General features: G+C 41.7%; 1 protein-coding gene across 5 annotated transcripts in view; it reads left to right on the top strand.

Annotated features, from left to right (window-relative positions):
• Positions 1 to 18857, top strand: part of plekhg4b (pleckstrin homology domain containing, family G (with RhoGef domain) member 4B) — a 178841-nt gene that overhangs the window by 82856 nt on the left and 77128 nt on the right. For all 5 annotated transcript variants that reach the window (XM_072560563.1, XM_072560559.1, XM_072560561.1 and 2 more), the window contains exon 3: positions 16997 to 18335. In XM_072560563.1, the coding sequence (XP_072416664.1) occupies positions 16997 to 18335 (1339 nt within the window). The remainder of the gene's footprint in view (positions 1 to 16996; positions 18336 to 18857) is intronic.

Raw genomic sequence — 18857 nt, 5'->3', positions numbered from 1 at the left:
AGAACTGGACAGAATACTAAATCTGAGACTAAATCAATGACTTTTACAAGTTCAGCATAAGCTCTTTGCTCTTGTACTCTTTGTGCTTGTTAGGGAAGTCTAAGGTACTAGTGTTCATACATTCCCATGTTGTTCTGTACCTGTAGTCCCTTTAGAAATGTGCCTTTTATTTTATCTTGTCTTTCCCATCAAAATGAATCACCTCACATATCTCCACAATGAACTTCATCTGCCACCTCCCTGCACTTTCCACCAAATTATCTGTCTTTTTGAAGATCTACTGTATCCTCCTGAAAGTTTCCAGTACTTACAAATTTTGATCCATCTACAAATAGACTTCACCTTCACAACTTAATATAAAGTGTTATATGTTCCTAAAGCTATTCTGAACTTTAAAACATTCTAACTGCACTGCATTCTAACTGTTTGTTCTTCTAGCAATCATGCAGAGTTTCTGCCCTACCATCAATAATTTGCAAAGCCATCAAAACAATTACTCACTCTTCCTTTTTAAATATCAGTATAAGCAGTAGGGGCCACTTAAGCTGGTCCAGTTATTAAGATCCTGGCAACATAGAACATAGAACATAGAAAAATACAGCGCAGTACAGGCCCTTTGTCCCTCGATGTTGCGCCGATCCAAGCCCACCTAACCTACACTAGCCCACTATCCTCCATATGCCTATCCAATGCCCGTTTAAATGCCCATAAAGAGGGAGAGTCCACCACTGCTACTGGCAGGGCATTCCATGAACTCACGACTCGCTGAGTAAAGAATCTACCCCTAACATCTGTCCTATACCTACCACCCCTTAATTTAAAGCTATGCCCCCTCATAATAGTTGACTCCATATGTGGAAAAAGGTTCTCATGGTCAACCCTATCTAAACCCCTAATCATCTTGTACACGTCTATCAAGTCACCCCTAAACCTTCTTTTCTCCAATGAAAACAGCCCCAAGTGCCTCAGCCTTTCCTCATATGAACTTCAACTCTATATATCTCTTTTTGCTCAATAACACTTAATATTTTTTGTATAATACAACATGTTAATTTTATACATATGAACGTTTGTCCAATTAGCGGTATGTCTACTGGTATCATATTGTCATCTGTTAGGCCTCAGTTTTTTTTTCCCCATATTTACGAATGACTAGAATGCAGCCACAAGATAACTGTTTCTAAATTTGTTATCTAATATGGAGTTTTCTATGTGTTCCCCAATATAACACAGACCACAGAGAGTTGGACACTTATTGAGGCAGATATTTGGAAGTTTATGAACAACTAATTATGCATATTAACATGACATCTCATACCTACATATATAATCTGGGTTATAAACTTGTGTAGGTTGATATATTACAAACATTGTTGACTTGCAGAATTGTCGTCCAATGGAGTGCTGACTGAGTATATGGCTATTCATAGAATAAGGTGGAGAGCTTTTATTTTGTAAGAGTATGTCATGTCATGTTGAGGTGTCTTAAATGTATTTTGTGTTTCTGAATATCTGTGCAATTACACGAAAATGACAACACTGTAAATTGTTTCGATGGTACCAGAGGTTGAAAATGATTAAGTTACTAGACAAAACTGTGACAGACACACTACAATGTGGGGAGTTATGAGGTTATCACATTTGGACATCAGAAAAATAGAGCAAGGAACTTTTTATATGATGTAAAATGTTGAACTGTGGAAGATCACAGAGATTTAAGGATCCAAATGTGGAAAATATGTTAAATTAGCAGAAAAGCAAAATGAAAATTGACAAGGTGCATGGATTGTTGGTGTTTATCTCTCAGAAGCTGTAATACAAAAGGATGAATGTTGTGTCACAACCATATGAGTCTCTAGTTTAACCTCTGGTTTAACCAATATAACACTTTTTATATTAAGTTGTGAAGGTGAAGTCTATTTGTAGATGGATCAAAACTTGTAAGTACTGGAAACTTTCAGGAGAATAGAGTGGACTTTCCAACAGATAATTTTTGAAAACAGAGCATCCAGTTCTGGCCAATATCTCACAAGAAAAATATTTTGGTTTTGGAAGAGGTGCAACTTTGATTCATTGGAATGATATCAGTACGAGAACTGTTCATTTACAAGAAAAGATTGCATTAACTAGGTTGATATTCCCTTAAACGTAGGCAATCAAGAAGTGATCTAATTCAGCTGTCTTGTTAAGGGGCTTGAGGGGGTAGAGAGAAAGCATCTATTTTGCTTGTTGGGAGAGTCCAGAACAAGGAGCAAAATTAGAGTTTGTGAATTCAGGGAGCAATTCTCTGCACAAAGATTAGTGGAAAAAGCTGCCAAGTCTAATATTAATCGAAAATTTCAAAGTAGAGTTTGATATGTTGTTTTTCAGACTTAAGGCTTATGGAACCAAAGCTGTTAGCTGAAGATAAGATGCAAATAGAGTCTGAATGAATGGTGGATCAAATTTGATGGGCTTAATGCCCTATCCCAGTTCTGATCAGTAGAAAAGCTTAAGTGTTGCGTCTTTGAATTTCGTGTTTCAGAAAGTTGATTTGCCTAGAATTAACATGATGTGATAATCAAATGTGAGATTGGAAGCTTTGGCTCTCTGGTATTTCTACAATGTGCCATTTCCCATGAGGAGGCGCGCGCACACACACACACACACACACACACACACACACACACACACACACACACACATCCAACAGACGTTTATGCTCTGAACAAGGTTTCTCCTGCTCGACCTTCTCTAAAACATCAATTCATCTTCTTGCCTTCTCCTCATTTTAGTTCTCCTCACCTATTTACACAGCTTTCACTAAACTCATTTATACTATTTGCCTCAACCTATTTATGTGGCAAATTCAGTTCCACTTTCTCACCATTCTATGAGGAAAGACATTTCTCTTGAATTCCTTATAGGATTCATTAGTGATTACCTTATGTTTATGGCCCATCGTTCTGGTCTTCCTGAACAATGTCCCTGTCAAAGCACGTCATATTTCTAAAGACCTCTGTTAGGTCACCCACCCTTTTAGCCTTCACTTTGTCTAGAGAAAGCAGCCCAGCCTGTTAATTCTTTCTTGATATTTCTAACCTTTCAATTCTATGATCACTCTTGAAATATTCTCCAATGCCTCTATACTCTTTGTGTAATATAGAGACTAAACTGTCACAGTAGTCCAGTTGCTGTTTCAACAAAGTTCTATATAACTTAGACATAATTTCTGTGTCTTTCAATTCTATTCCTCATTAATGAAATTCCAATTTTTAACGGGGTCTACCGCCAAGTGTCTGCCTCAGTCAATATGCCCCTTTTGAGATTTAAACCCAAAAGCCCAGGACCTCTCGATTGTCAAATTGGCTGAAAATATATTGTCATAAACCTATGGTAAGGGCATACACTGCATATTGATATAGTAGAAAGCCTTCACATTAACGTAGAACGCAGGAGTAAGTTCATTCTGCACCTTGACCCTACCCCACGATTCTCTAAGATCATGGCTGATCTGATTGTGTAGCATTAACTCAATTCTCCTGCCTCTATCAACATCCACCCCCTGCCCCACCCTTCTACTGGCCCCCTCCATAGTCCTTAATTTCCCCTGTTCAGATGAGAGAAGTCAAACTGCACTTTTATAGGGCTTGGAGATATGTGGTCAAGTGAATTTGGACGGCCAATAGGACCTATGTAAGGCAGGCAGATAGTTACACAGACTCCTGATTGTTGTTATAATGAAAATCATAATGCGCCTATAAACCTGTGAGCATTCCACTATCTGCTTGATGACCCATAGCCTGTGTCTTAACTTCAGGAGTAGTAATCTCTCCCAGGATGCAGTGTCCTGCTTTAGCAGTGCTTGCAGTCACAGTTTCCAAGTGATACAGGGCTGACTTGCAAATCAAACACATTCCTGGTCTTGATGGAGAATGTGACTGAGAGTGAATGACATGTCTGGGCCATTGTCTTGAAATTTGTACAGTAATGCCACTGGAGTAAGACACATCCACAGAATATGCAGAACCGGGGGCAGAATCTCCATGAGCATAGATTCAAGATTAGAGTGGTGCTATAAAAGCACAGCAGGTCAGGCAGCATTCAAGGAGCAGGAAAATCAACGTTTCAGGCAAAAGCCCTTCATCAGGAATCCTGCTCCTCGGATACTGCGTGACCTGCTGTGCTTTTCCATCACCACTCTAATCTTGACTCTGATCTCCAGCATCTGCAGTCCTCACTTTCGCCATAGAGTCATAGAGCATGGAAACAGACCCTTCGGTCCAACTTCTCCATACTGACCAAAATTCCCAAAGTAAATCCATTTGCCTGTGTCTGATCCATATCCCTCTAAATGTTTCCCATTCATATACCTGTCCAAACATCTTTTAAATGTTATAACTGTACCTGCATCTACCACTTCCCCTGACAGTTCATTCCACATATGAGCCACCCTCTGTGTGAAAACAGTTGCCCTTAATGTGATTAAAGCTTGAAGTTTTACATGGAGCTACTGGCCAGTTGTCAACTGATGGTGATTGGAGAAGCTCCTTAACTGCCTGCCTATGTCTGAAACGATTGGAGTTTTGATCTCTGAGGAAGAAGTTTGTGAGTGATGTGCTTGTCAATTATGGTGTACTTAAGCAATTTTCTCAAAATGCGGTTTGCAGTGATCTCTGATCAACCCATTCAGTCTCCATCCAAAGCCAAAACTCAGCCACAGTCTGACTTCTTGCTCTGTTGAGCAAGCGCTGGTTTATGTGAAATGTCACACAAGTTCAACATACACAGATCACAGGTCAAGTTGCAGACTTTCCCCATCATCCTAAATCTGAACAACCCCCCCCCCCCCCCCCACCCCCCCGCCCCCACAACAAAGAAATGCGGTTGCTGGAAATCAGAAACAAAGTTGGAAACTGCTGGATTCCTGGGAATGCTGGGATCCTGTTCTGAAGAAGGATCACTGGACTTGAAACATTGACTCTGCTTTCTCTCCACAGATGCTGCCAGATCTGCTGAATTTACCCTGCAGTTTCTGTCTTTGATCCTAAATCCCCATCCTGTTTGCTCCCCATTTCACCACCAGACACCTCCAGAACTGAGCTGCTAAAGGCAAAATTCAGTTTTTGTTTCTACACTGCACACAATTCTGCGGTGTGACACACCCTTTAGGGGGAGTTGAGGTTCTTCTCTTCATGGTTAGCTACCATTCTGTTTGGTTTGTTGTTAGAGTTTAATGAGGCAGATTGTAAGTCTGAGGTGGTATCTTTGCTGAAGGGCAAACACTTTTATCAGCAAAGATCCTCATGAACTCTCTGTGCTTTCAAGCATCTGCTTAGGAAACATCATTCTTGTGCAAAACCAGGTTGCCTTCTGTGGCTAAAATAGAATAGCTCAAAATCTGAATTCTAGATTTGTTCGTGAGTGCAGAAGAATTGACACTTAATGTCCTGCAAATGGAACAGGAAAGGCCAGTTCTCAATACAGAGAGGAATTCCTGGTACCAAAAGGATCATGGTTAACTTTTCTTCCTGCAGTATACACATGCTCTGTTTTAAACTATGGCCACTCCAAAAGGCAGGCTGTCTTCAGTTGCTATGATTGATATTATCACTTTTTGGAGGGCAGAACCAAAATTTTCTAGAAGGAAGTAGCATTCAGAGTCAGGGAATCTTGAGGTTTGCTGACTGAAGTGTCAAAATCATGGGTCTTTCATCTTTCGGAGACCTCTTTTAAATTCAAACTCGCGTTGGGATTGAACATTTCATTAAAGGCTTGTTATTAGTGATGTGACTGGCAGAGTTTGCATTCAGGAGATTCAGTTGTTTTAAAGTGGATAGACCTGAAGCGATGAACTGGTCAGAATCCACAGATGGCTTTGGAAAGTGACGGTGAAATGTTGAATTCTTCAGAAGTCTAGCCAATCACTGTCTAATTAACATGGACTAAGGATCATTAAATTGCGGCAATAACCTTTTTTGGAATGTAGTCACTGATTTTGGGCAGGGGAAAGACAATCAGGATCCAATTTGTGCACAGAAAGATCCCAGAGTGTGTAAATTCGATCTCAGATGAAACATGACTGCTGGTAGGACTCTGGTCCTCTTTGATAAGACTGACTGATTCTTCTAATCCACCTCCAACAAACCGAACAGAAAGTTGTCTTTATTTGTAGCCTAAATTTACTCCAGTTGCTCCACAGAAGCATCATAAACCATCAAGACACGCATGGGAATATTTGACCAGATCACCAAATGTTTAGTCAGAGGTAGTTTTTAAGGAGTGCCTTAAAGGAGGATAATGAGGTAGAGAGAGACAGAGAGTAATCGATGCACTTTCAAAGCTAAGGAACCAAGCATTTGGGGATAAAGCCCCTGTGGGGCATTTAAAGTTGGGTACCTCAGTGAGGGAGTGGTGGGGCTGGACAAGATTACAAATATAAAAAGGGAATGAGACCATGAAGGATGTTACAGATAAGGATAAGAATTTTCAAATCAAGGTATTGTTAAACTGGGAGGCAATGGAGATCAGCAAGCACAGGGGGAGTGGCTGGATGGGATTTAGTGCAAGTTAGGAGACAGGCTGGAGTTTAAGTTGAAGAGGGACAAGGGAAGCCCACCAGGAATGTGTTAGCATACATAGGTCTGTAACTAACAAAGACACAGGTAAGTGTGTCTTATCAGCTGCAGAAAGTAACCATGTACAATGGTATGAAGCAGAGGCAGGAGAATGGCACTAAGTCATAATGCTCATTTGGAGAGCCAGTGCAAACATGATGGGCTGCATGTCCTCCTCCAGTACCATAACACATCGTTCCAGAGACAGGTGTTAATTGGTTGATCTGGATGATCTTGGTGACATTGGCAGCTCAACATTGGATCAAATATGGCAGCATGGCTGTGAATAGATTGGCTCAGCTTGAGACAGGTGACAGGGAGAAGGAGGGGGTCGTGACGAGAGGATAGAGCTTTTGGCAATGTGCATGGCCAATAGCTTTGGTTTCCCTTTATTTAGTTTGGAGGATGTTTCTACTTGGAGAAAGTGAGGACTGCAGATGCTGGAGATCAGAGCTGAAAATGTGTTGCTGGAAAAGCGCAGCAGGTCAGGCAGCATCCAAGGAGCAGGAGAATCGACGTTTCGGGCATGAGCCCTTATTCAGGAAGAAGGGCTCATGCCCGAAATGTCGATTCTCCTGCTCCTTGGATGCTGCCTGACCTGCTGCGCTTTTCCAGCAACACATTTTCAGCTCGGCTGTTTCTACTTATCTTGTTTTGAATGATGGGTAAGCAGCTTAACATTTGGACAGAGTGGAGGAATTGATAAAGGAAATGATGATTAATGGGTGTCCTAAATATATATGAACATTTCTGGGTGATATCAGCAAGAGGGAACATGTTGATGAGAAATAACTTGACTGTACTTTATCATCCTTCATCCTGTAAACTTAACAACTCAAATGGTACAACGTAATCTCATGATTCATTCTTTGATAATGCAGTACTGCACCATGCCTTGATTCTATGCACAAGTCTCTCGAGTGGGATTTAGACCGAAACCTTCTGACTGAGGCTACCACTGGTGAAGGACTAACACTCGCTTAAATTATTCTACATTTTGCAGCACCATAACAGGCTGTTAAGCTCAACAAGTCTATACCAGTGTCTACGCTTCGCATGATTTTCCTCCCTCCTTTATCTCAGCCTGTCGACAAAAACCAGCCTGTGAGCATATGAGCATTGCTGTTAATTAGGGTAGTCGTCTTTACACATCATCCAACAGCGACTAGGGTGAGGAATTACAGGACAAAACTTTCATTGATGTGGCACATTTTATTGTGTTAAAGCTTTCAATGCTGGCATGGAAAGGCGAAGAGATGTGTTTGAATTAAGCTGTTAAAAGGTTGGAAAAGGTGCAGCCAGAGGAAGAAGGTTAGAAAACCAACTGTGGGCAAAAGGCTGAAGATTGTAGAGCAGGGTGAAGAAGTGTAATAAGAATGAGCATGGATTTGGTGAAAATGTTTGCTTATTTTACAGCACTACTTCTGCCTGTAGAATTCCCTGGGTGAATTAAACAGAACACAGCAGAAAGTTTTTAGTTTTGGTGGAATTGTATGGTAGGCTGTGTTTTTAATGAAGACTCCTTGTGTCAGTCAGCGGTGGCTGAATGGATTTGTGTCCCTTGCAAGCTTCGGGTGCTTTCCATGTCTTGATCTTTAAATCACATTACAACTGCTGGAGATGGTACGTAGATCAATTTCTTTGAAATAATGGTACACCAGCAAACCAGTCCACATAGACAATATCTCTGGAATACATCCCACTGTCTCGTCTGGGTCGACCGGATGTGAAACTAAAATCCAGCCATGCTGTTGAAAGTTTGATGATTTTAATGAGACAATAGGCCATGACCTTATTCCTTCTTTCATGCGCGGTAAAAAATTCCACATCTCTACCTCAGAGAAGAGCCCCGCTTGGTATCCTTTAACATATTGATCTCTTGACTAACATTACTATAAAAGAGTGAATCCAGTCAGTATCCCATTGCTGTTTGTGAGACCTTGCTGAAAGCAATTTGCCTGTTGGGTTTCTCTACAATACAATGGTGACTGCACTTCCAAAAAATATTTTGGCAGTGAAGGGCTTGACTCCGACAAGGTGCTGCATGAGTATGCACTTTTCTTTCTGAGGCACTGTTAGGTGCAGAGATGATCTATTTGTTCTGTCCTGGCTGACTGATCACTTCGAGCTATCACCCTGCACACAGTGACCTATCTCGCCTCTTGGGCCAGCCAAGTCTGGTTGTTAAAAATTGTATCCTTGTTTTCAAAAGCCTTGCTTGAAAAGAAAATCCTTAATCTCTGGCCTTGCCTCTCCCTGTTCCTGCAATCACCATCAGCACTCCTCCATTTATGCCCCCTTGTTCATTCTTAATTTAATTTGTTCCCCTTTGCTGGCTACATCTTGGCTGTTTATGACCTTAAGCTCTGGAATGCTCTCTTTCAACCCCCACCCCCCATTTCCTATGTCTCTCACCACTTTAAGGTGCTCGCTAACTGGCTGTCAGTCTAAATATCTGCTAATATAATTTTGGTCTGGTAATGCTCCCAGTAAGTTGAAGGTGTGACCTAAGTACAACTACTTGTCTGACAGTTGATGCATACACCCTGAATAATTCACTTTTCTGGCATGCTGCCAGTGAGATTTTATTTTGACACTTAACATTCATTCTAAGCATCCTAGCATTAACACACAGATGTAGTATTAACATGCAGATGTAATAAACTCTGAGCCACATGTATAATAATTAGAATCCATTCAGGGAGAATATTCTACCTAAAAGCCTTTTTATATTAATTGACTGCCTGGCAGCAGCCAGTGTGTCAAGTGAGTTAGGCAGCAAGAAACAGTGGAAAGCAATCCCAGAGCAGAATCATGGCTTTGGTGAAAATTGTACACTTAGTGTCTCAGTAAAACTGAAAATTTTGTTTGGTGCCGAGAGGTTCACTTGGATCTACTTCACGAGTCAGAAAGCCGAGACGACCAACCCCACAATGAAAGCTGTCAGCATGTGATTAAGAACTCTGACAATGCGTTTTGCATTCCCTCCTCTCTTCAGGCTGTAGTCATTGGGCTGAAACAATTCATTGTTCCTCGCCTGGCTTTGATGAGCTTAAAAGTTTGTTGGAATTCCTAGAGTTTGACAGTTGTTTTAACCTAGCTGTGGTTGGCTTCATTTTACGCGAACCCTTACTCACTTCAGACAGTCTCTGAGGAACTTGTCCATTTACTAAACATTTCCCACAGATGGGGGGAAGAAAAGACCTTTTTGAACCTTCTGTTTCCATGACTGAAATTGCTGGTGAAAAGAAAATCAGGATAGCCCCTGTTAGGTTTGTTGTTTGAAAAAACAAGAAAACATGTTATCAAAAGGAAGACAGGCTCTTTATGCAGTTCAGAGTTGTTGGATGAAATGTAGAAGCTTGCAAATGCCATAACTTTTCAGTCAAGTTTCCGACCATCCCATATCCTCCTCAATATTTCAGTGACAGCAAATAATTCAAAGTGGAGTTAACTCCTGTGTTGTTTTAGGGAGTTCAACTTGCTGATAACTTCTGAATATTTGCTGTCAGGAGTTCTGAACTCTGCACATCCAGGAGCCTGGTTCAGTGAAACATTTAAACTCATTGGTCAGCTCACTCAAGCTTCTAAGAGAGAAGACTGTGGCTTCGGGTCCAGTTGCAGAGGATGAAATGGAGCAATGAGGGAGTACTGAGTTGTTTTGGACGAGAACTTAACCAAGGCCCCATCTGCTTTCTCAGGTGAATGTGAAAATCCCAAGGCAATATTGGAAGAAGATCAAGTGAATTCTCCTCACCAGTATTATTCCATTGCTCATTACCAGTAGAACAAGTTATCTGGTTCTGCTCACCCCACTATTTTTGGATCCTTGCTTTGGTAAAATTGGCTGCTGTCATTTCTCAACTCCCATATTTCAAGAGTACTTCATTTGGCTGTAAACTAATCTGGGACACCCTGGCAATGTGTGCAAACTGAGATGTAATTATGCAGCAGAATTAAATATCTGAGCGCACATAGAATACATATCAGTGCACGGCTGGTTAACTGTGAAGTGAATGAACAATGTGTGAGATGAATTGTGCATGGGGCTAGTGGTGTAGTTGGTACAATGTGGGTATGCTGCTGGAAAAGCATAGCAGGGTCAGGCAGCTTCAGAGGAGCAGGAGAGTTCCTCAGGAATGTGGGTTGGGTGGCCCAAGGAGGCTAAGAGATAGATGGAAGGGGGTAGGGCTGGGTGGAAGGTTCCTAAGAAGGCGATAGGTAGGTGAAGGTGGTGGGGTGGTGGGGGGGAGGGGGGGGGGGGGGGGTTGGCGGAGATAGGCCGGAATGGTTGTTTTAGTAGCCAACCTATCACCATCATCCCCACCTTCACCTACCTATCGCCTTCCTAGGAATCTTCCCACCCAGCTCCACCCACCTCCTATTTATCTCTCAGCCCCCTTGGCACGCCACCCCACCACATTCCTGATGAAGGGCTTATGCTTGAAACGTTGCCTCTCTTGCTCCTCGGATGCTGCCTGACCAGCTGTGCTTTTCCAGCGCCACACTTTTTGACTCTGACCTCCAGCACCTGCAGTCCTCACTTTCTCCTAGTTGGTAGAATGTGGCATTTGAAAATGCTTTCATTGACCTTGACAACTCCTGTGAGAGTATTGAACTTTTGCAACATTGCATCTAGACCTTTGGTGTTTGAAGCTTGGCATTGAGTGCTTTGACTAACAACTCTCAGTGCCTTCTGACTGTGTGTGAAGACCATCCTGCAGATACAGAACATCTCTCCTCTACATAGTTAACACTATTTGGACCTTAAAATCATTGGAATGAGCATGCAGCATTGAGTTCAAAGACATAATGTCTGCATTTAATCAATGGATGCAGATTCATTGCACATCGTGATCCTCATGCTCATCCTTGTGATTGACCAAACTTAGTCTGCATTCTATATTGCTGAGTTAGTGCCAAATGGCCTGGTCAGTCATTCCCAGAACAAACTTTGCCTGTGTGTCTTTCTAGTCTCTAGCCTAATTAAATTCTGCTAGCTGCATGATATCCTAATACTGGCCATCAGCAGCACTTTAACAGCATGGAGATAACTTTAATGATGTTACTCTTACATATATGAACAGAACCCTTATCTAGAGGTTATCTCACAGGCAAATGTTTCAGTATCTTTGCCCATAACTTTACAAGTTGATTCAGACTTTACATAGAGCTAGATAGAACACAAATATATCAGGTTGCTGTGTTCTGAGCTAGTGAATTAGCCTCAACTTGACTGCAGGGATTGGGAAATGGTACAATCTCTGGTGCTCATTATCATACCTTAAACTTGACTATTTCTGCTGCAATTTTGGCATGAGGATGGAAATGGAATTTGACTTCAATGTGATTTTTTTCCAGGGAATCCCACTGATTCTGACAGAGCCTGCACTTGAAAAATAGTTATTCAGGTGAAGAATTTGTGGTTATTGGGGTGTAGGGGAGCTAGGTTACCATGCCAGTGAAAATGCAGAGAATTAAGGCCAACTATTCAGTTGAGGAGCAGGTCATTGAAATTGATGGCAAGTACAGAAAAATGTGTTTACACCGTGTCAAGTTTCCTTGAGAAGGTAATTTTATAGATTGACAGAGTGATATGCTGTTTTGTTTTTGTTCAGTGCTTTTCAACTAAAGCTTTTGATTACCAATCAATTTGCATCTTTATTTTTGAGATTAGTCTTCAACTCCTTTCTGCTTTCCCCTTTGCTGGTCATCTGGCAGCATGAGAAGAGTCTTCTTTCCAGAATTTTTAACTGATGGTCTTAAAGGGGTCTTCAGGGTGACTTAGAGTTCAGCCTCTCTGTGGGGATGACGCAAACTTCCTCTTCTTGCTCCGACAATGCACTCTGGACAATTAACAGACAGCAAGTGTGCAGCAAGGTTTAACTTCCTCTTTGAGCTAAAACGTTAAAGGCCCAATCTGCCCTTTCAGGTGAACATTAGAAGACCCTGTTGTTTTGTTCAAAGGATACAAGATTTCCATCAATCAACCATACCAAGCAAAAGACAAAACTTTATTAAAGTGCTTTGTTCTATGCACAGGGTTACCTGCCATAATTCCTACGTTACAGCAAAGACCATGCTTTAACAAGTACTTCAGTGGTTGTAAAGTCGGGACAGCCTGAAGACACGAAAGACACATGTCTTCTGCCTTTCTATCATTCCCTGTCGTTCCCCTCTTTCAGCCTCTCTTCTTCTCTTAAAACAAACTCCACCTGCTCCTTATTAATGATTGGAAAGGAGCCTTATTTGAACATCTCATCTGAAAAGCAGTCCCTGGCAGAGCAGTATTCCTCACCAATGCACTTAGATTAAATTCATGTCATGAAAAAAGATTTCAGCTGAAAGCTATGACTTAGCCTAATTTGTAATATTCTTCTCTAAGTTGAAATTCAATCTTTTCTAAACTTATTTTGAATTGCTTTATTAGAATTGAGTTTGCTTTCAATTATCCAGCCTTTACAATTACAGCCAAACAAGAGTAAAACAATTTTTTTTTCCTTTGCTTTCTCATGCCCTTGATTTTATTTGGGTTGAGTTGACCTATTGTTGATCATCATTTTGATATTTACACCATTCTCTGAATTAAATGTGGGCAGGTAGTTTCAGCTGATTTTAGAGTATGATGAAATTTTATTCTAAAGATACATTGCACTCGTCCTTTGCTGTCATTATAGAGACAGAGAGAGAGAGAGTGTGGTGAGTTTATCCTGAAGGTCACCACACCTTAGGTGAAATCTTCACTGTGAACTCAGCAAGGGGCAGGAATTGAACCGATGCTATTAGTGTCACACTGCATCACAAACCAGCCATCCAAGCTAACCAACACCCTCGTAAGTCATGATGATTATTATAACTCTGGTATGAGTAAGACAGATGATGCCAGTGTGCAATGAGTATGTGAAGAGAGAGGCCGTAGGCACTACACTGGAGAGCTGTATTAAATAACCTGCTCTGTGAGATGTAAGGAAAGAACTTTGGCAGTATGTAAGGAGCTGAAGACCTTTACATTGTGATAAGGAGCGAGCAGTCTCAGGGACCATATATGTGCAGCCCGAGACACTCCAGACTGGTATCTCAGTGTGCAGATGGCAGTATTGGCTTGAAACCTATGAGAAAGGTATCTCTTCTTGTTCCAACGCTTTGTGCAGCGAAGAACACTGAGTGACCATCATGACTGGGAATTCTGATTGACATCCCCTTTTGAACTCAACTATGCATCAGTCTACACTTAAGTGTCAGCCTAGATTATGTGCTCAGGTCACTGGAGTGGGAATTAAAGCAACAACCTTCTAACCCAGTGATGATAGTATTACCAGTGAGCAGTGGTTAATAATTGGGAGTCAAATCCTATCTGATTTTCCCTAGCTGACAGAAGAATGTTAGGGTCAATTATAGCATTCTGCTACATAATCGAGATTGAGTGCTGAGCTCATACCAGAGACTGAATGTGGCATTTTCATTCTACTTTAATAAATCACCCACTCCACTGAGCCAATGGAGTTTACATAATGCTGCAATCTTTGCACCAAGTGCCTACATGTGTTGGTGTGGTTATGAGAAATCATGCAGTTTATTAAGAAGATAATCAGTACATTGGCAAATGTGACTCAGTGGTAGTGTCCCAATCTCTGGGCTAGAAAATATGATTTCAAGTCTCACCATCGATGGAGGGGTCTTGTAACATGCCTGAGAAGATTGATTGAAAATATGGGTCTTGTGGCGCTGTTGTAGTGTCCCTTCCTCTGGGCCAGAAGATCAAGTTTTATCTCCCACCTGCTACAGAAGTGTGTCATGACATGTCTGAACAAACTGATTTCAAAATGAACAACAAGAGAAAAGGGTCTTTGTGGTGCAGTGGTAGTGTGCATACCTCTGACCCAGAAGTTCTATGTTCAAGTCCTACTGGCTGCAGATCATATGATCACAAGATATAGAGGCTGAATTAAGCCATTTAGATGGATTGAGTCTGCTCCACCATTCGATCATAGCTGATATGTTTCTCAACCCTGTTCTCCTGCCTTCTCCTTGTATCCTTTAATTTCCCCTTACAAATCAAGAAACAAACCCTTCATTCCTGGAAACATTTTTGTGAACCTCCTCTGGACACCCTCCAACTCCTACACATTCGTCCTTAGACACAGAGCATACAGCTGCTCACAACATTCCAAATGTGGTCTGACTGGAGCTTCAGCAGTATATCCTTCTCTTATATTCCAGCCCTCTTGAAATAAATGTCAACATTGCATTTGCCTTCCTAACTGCCAACTGATCCTGCACATTAACAACAGAATCCTGAATTTGGTTTCATTAAGTCTGTCAGTGCTTCAGACTTGCAATGCATTTCCCCATTAAATAAATAGCCTGTGTCTCCATTCTTTTTAGCAAAGTGCATAATCTCACACTTTGTATTGCATCTATCACTCCTTTGCTCATCTCCAAGTCTGTCCAAGTCCTTCTGCAGCCTCCCCATTTCTCAGCACTATCTTTGTGCTCTCTGCAAATTTAGCAATAATACCCTCAACACTGACCCCTGTGGAACTCCACTAGTCACGCTCTGCCATCCTGAAAAAGACCCATTATCCCCATACTCTGCCTTCTCCAAATCAGCCAGTCCTCTATCCATGCTGGTAATTTCCCCTGAGATAAGGGCTCTTATCTTACTTTTAGCCTCCTGTGCAACACCTTGTCAAAGGCCTTCTGGAAATCCAAATACATCATGTCTACAGGTTCTCCTTTAGCTAACTGGCTCATTACCTCCTCAAAGTATTCCCATGGATTTGTCAGGCATGACCCCACCTTGACGTAGCTGTGTTGACTCATCCTTATTTTACCATGCACTTCCAAATACTCCGCAATCTCATCCTCAATAATGGACTGTAAAATCTTAACAATGACCAAGGTCAGGCTAACCGACCTGTGGTTTCCTGTGTTCCTCCTCCCTCCTTTCTTAAGCAGGGACATTACATTAGGCAATCCTCTGGGAACCTCCTTGACTCCAGTGTTTCCTGAAAGATTATCACCAATGCCTCTGCAATCTTCTTAATTATCTCCTTCAGAATTTTGGAGTGTAGTCCATCCAAGTCCCGGTGATTTATTTACCTTCAAACCTTTTAGCTTCCCCAGCAGCTTCTCCTTAGTGCTGACCACGACACTCACCTCTGCCCCCGAAGTTCTGTTCTACTACTGATTTCTTCCACTGTGAAGACTGATAGAAAGTCCTTATTCAGTTCCTCCGCCATTTCTTTGCTCACTATGACCATTTCTCCAGCCTCATTTTCCAGCAGTTCAGTGTCCACCTTTTATATCTAAAAACAGTCTTGCAATCTTCTTTTATATTACTAGCTAGCTTACTCTGCTATTTCATCATCTCCCCTTATTAATTTTTTAGCTGACCTTGCCCGGTTTTTGAAGGCTTCCCACTAATCTTTTCCTATGATTTTATGCTGTCCCTGACTTCCCTTGTCAATCATGGTTGCCTTGCCCTCACCTTAATATGTTACTTCTTTCTTGGGATGAATTTTGTCTGTGTCTCAGAGATTCCTTCCATTGCTGCTCTGTTATCTTCCTTGCTAGGCTCTTCCAGTAAACTCTGGCCAGCTCCTCCCTCATGTCTTTATACCTAATTGTAAAACTGTTACATCTGATTCCAGCTTCACCCTCTCAAACCGCAGAGTCAGTTCTATCATACTGTGCTCACTGCTGTCTTGGGATTCCTTCACCTTAAACTTCCTTATCAACTCGGCTTAATTTCACATCACCAAGTCCAGAATTGCTAGCTCCCTCATGGTCTCAACCATAAGCAGCTCCAAAGAAATTCTTGTGGACATTTCATAAATTATTTTTTATGGCATTCACTAGCAACCTAATTTTTCTAGTCCATCTGCGTACTGAAATCCCCAGAGATGTAATAGGTTTAAACAGGTTGATGCTCTTTCTAAAAAAAAAACTAATAATAAAATTATAAAAGACCAAATTAAGTTAACCACTCTATATCACTTTTAATTCATTGTTTTTTTTCCCTACTTCTTGGCTAATCAGAGTGTTTTAATAAGTGATGAACATTAACCCTACTCAGCGCTGACGCTGAGCTTGGGGAGACAGCAGGAGAAACAATTAGTATTTGCTTTGCACTGCAAGTAGACAAGCAACCCTGGGTGCTATGTAAATCCAAGATGCTGAAGGACATTGAAACCAAAACTAGAAACATTGGGACTTAAACCCTACTATATTGAAGAAGGTCCATGGAGAATTTCAAAGGAAGACAGAAAGGTAGAGATGTTTTGGGAAGGAACTCTGCAGTTTAGAACTACACAATGAAAGCAAAGCTGTGAAAAGCTAACCCTTTGTCTTGCTCTTTGAGGGGAATAATGCTAATATTGCCTTTCTTTTCTTTGCAGGCCAAGTACGCAGGGCTCATCTTCCGTCATGAAGGCTGGCCTCTCTGTGTCCATGAGAAGGTGGTGGTGCAGTTAGCATCGTTGCACAGGGTTCCTCTCAAGTCTGGAGATTTTTACATCCAGGTTGTACCTCAGGGGAATCAATCTGCAAGATTAGTGCTAAAATGTCTTTCCGGAAATGGACACTCCTTAGAAGAAATTCTTGTCCCGGAGTGTGTCTACTCAAACATCTTCACCATGGAGTTCCTAGAAAGTGTGAACCATGAGAGGAATTGCTCCCTGCATAGTTGTCTTCTAACAAGTGGCACGACTGTTTTGAGAGTACATTGGAAGAACATAATTAACCCTGCATTTGTTACCAAGCCAAAAACCATACTCACCCATTCCTACTACAGTTCAGTTCACCATGACCATTTGATAGATACCAGCGTCACCAGAGAAACAATGCCTCAAAAAACAGAAGACAGCAAATCTCCAGACCATTACCCAACTGGCGATACAATGCTTTCATCTGAGACACCAGCAATTTTGCAAGATAAAACTAACAGTGGGACTCCTTTATCAGGGAGCATGCAGTCTTTGAAAAGCAATGTCACACAGGGTTCTTCCAAAGGGTTTAACGAAGGAGATTGTGTATTGTTTCCACAAAATCCTGATGACACCGAAGTATCTCCTTTACCCGATTTAGTTCGACCTCTGTCTGCAGACACCCCGACAGCTAATGAAGAAGTTCTGGTGGTTCCTGTGACTGAGAGCAGGATTAGTACAAAAGTTCTAACCTTTGCCACAGACTTAAGCAGTCCATGCCAACGGAAGAAGCAACACCGGGATTCAGTGTATATCGAAACAAGGCGCCTTTTCAGGAAATCATACATGGAAGCTCTGCAGAACCCCATGCAACTGGGCTTCAGTTCTGAGGAGTCTATTGTTGAGGAAGTCATGGATCATAAGACTGAAGTGATCAATAATGGAAGGCCAAGATTACGTACGAACAGAGCCGGTGAGAATCAGAACTGTAAGCATGACCTACGTGGCGATCAGTTGAAAACTAAAGGAGGGAATGAGGAAACTAGAAGCAGCCAGCAAAGTCAAGACCGAAATGGGCCTGTGACACTAGCAGAGCGTTGTTCTGTCACTGACAGTAAAACCTGCCGCAGGAGATCCAAGTCCTTGGATTTGACCTCCAAGAACTTACAGAGCAAAGCACTAAGGACGAGATTCTCCTCCGGGGATTCCTCAAAAAGTCCAAAGAAAGTAATAAATGGAAACTCAGGGGAGCTAGGGAAACTGGAGTCGGATGGGTGTTTGGCCAATACTGGGAGTGGGTCAGCCTTTCCAGGTAAGCACCGAATTTTAAATTGGCTGTCTAATTTTGACAATTTAAGTAACCATCAAATCTTAAAATGTCATCATAAAGGCAGTACACCCATCAATGATAGTGGAACCTGTTGGTAGCAGCAAGTTGATTTGAGCAATTGCTGCTCCAGAGAACTTGAGAGATGATTTGTGCATTGAATTTTGACTCAGTAATTCATGGATGTGTAGAGTGCTTCTCCCTTCATAACTATACAATAATTGTGCAAATCTTTCTTTTATATAACTCCATTGTCTATTGAATGAACGAAAGCTCCTCTGAACTGTTGTTCATACTGCAGAATTAAATGATTCTCAGTGTCAGAGTCATATTTGGGGAGGAGGGGGGTTTGTGAAACCAGGCAGATGTAAAATTGGTTTCGTCAGGCTGGTTTTTCCCAGTTGCATCACAATCCCAATGTCAGCCTCATTTCTGGGGCTGGATCTCAGACTTTGTTGTGGTGGAATGAGAGACACGACCTTCCTGGGAAAAACTTCCAATTCAGAA

This window comes from Chiloscyllium punctatum, chromosome 41 (genome assembly GCF_047496795.1).
Source record: "Chiloscyllium punctatum isolate Juve2018m chromosome 41, sChiPun1.3, whole genome shotgun sequence".
Taxonomy (NCBI): domain Eukaryota; kingdom Metazoa; phylum Chordata; class Chondrichthyes; order Orectolobiformes; family Hemiscylliidae; genus Chiloscyllium; species Chiloscyllium punctatum.
This window is presented reverse-complemented; position numbering and strand designations above follow the sequence as displayed.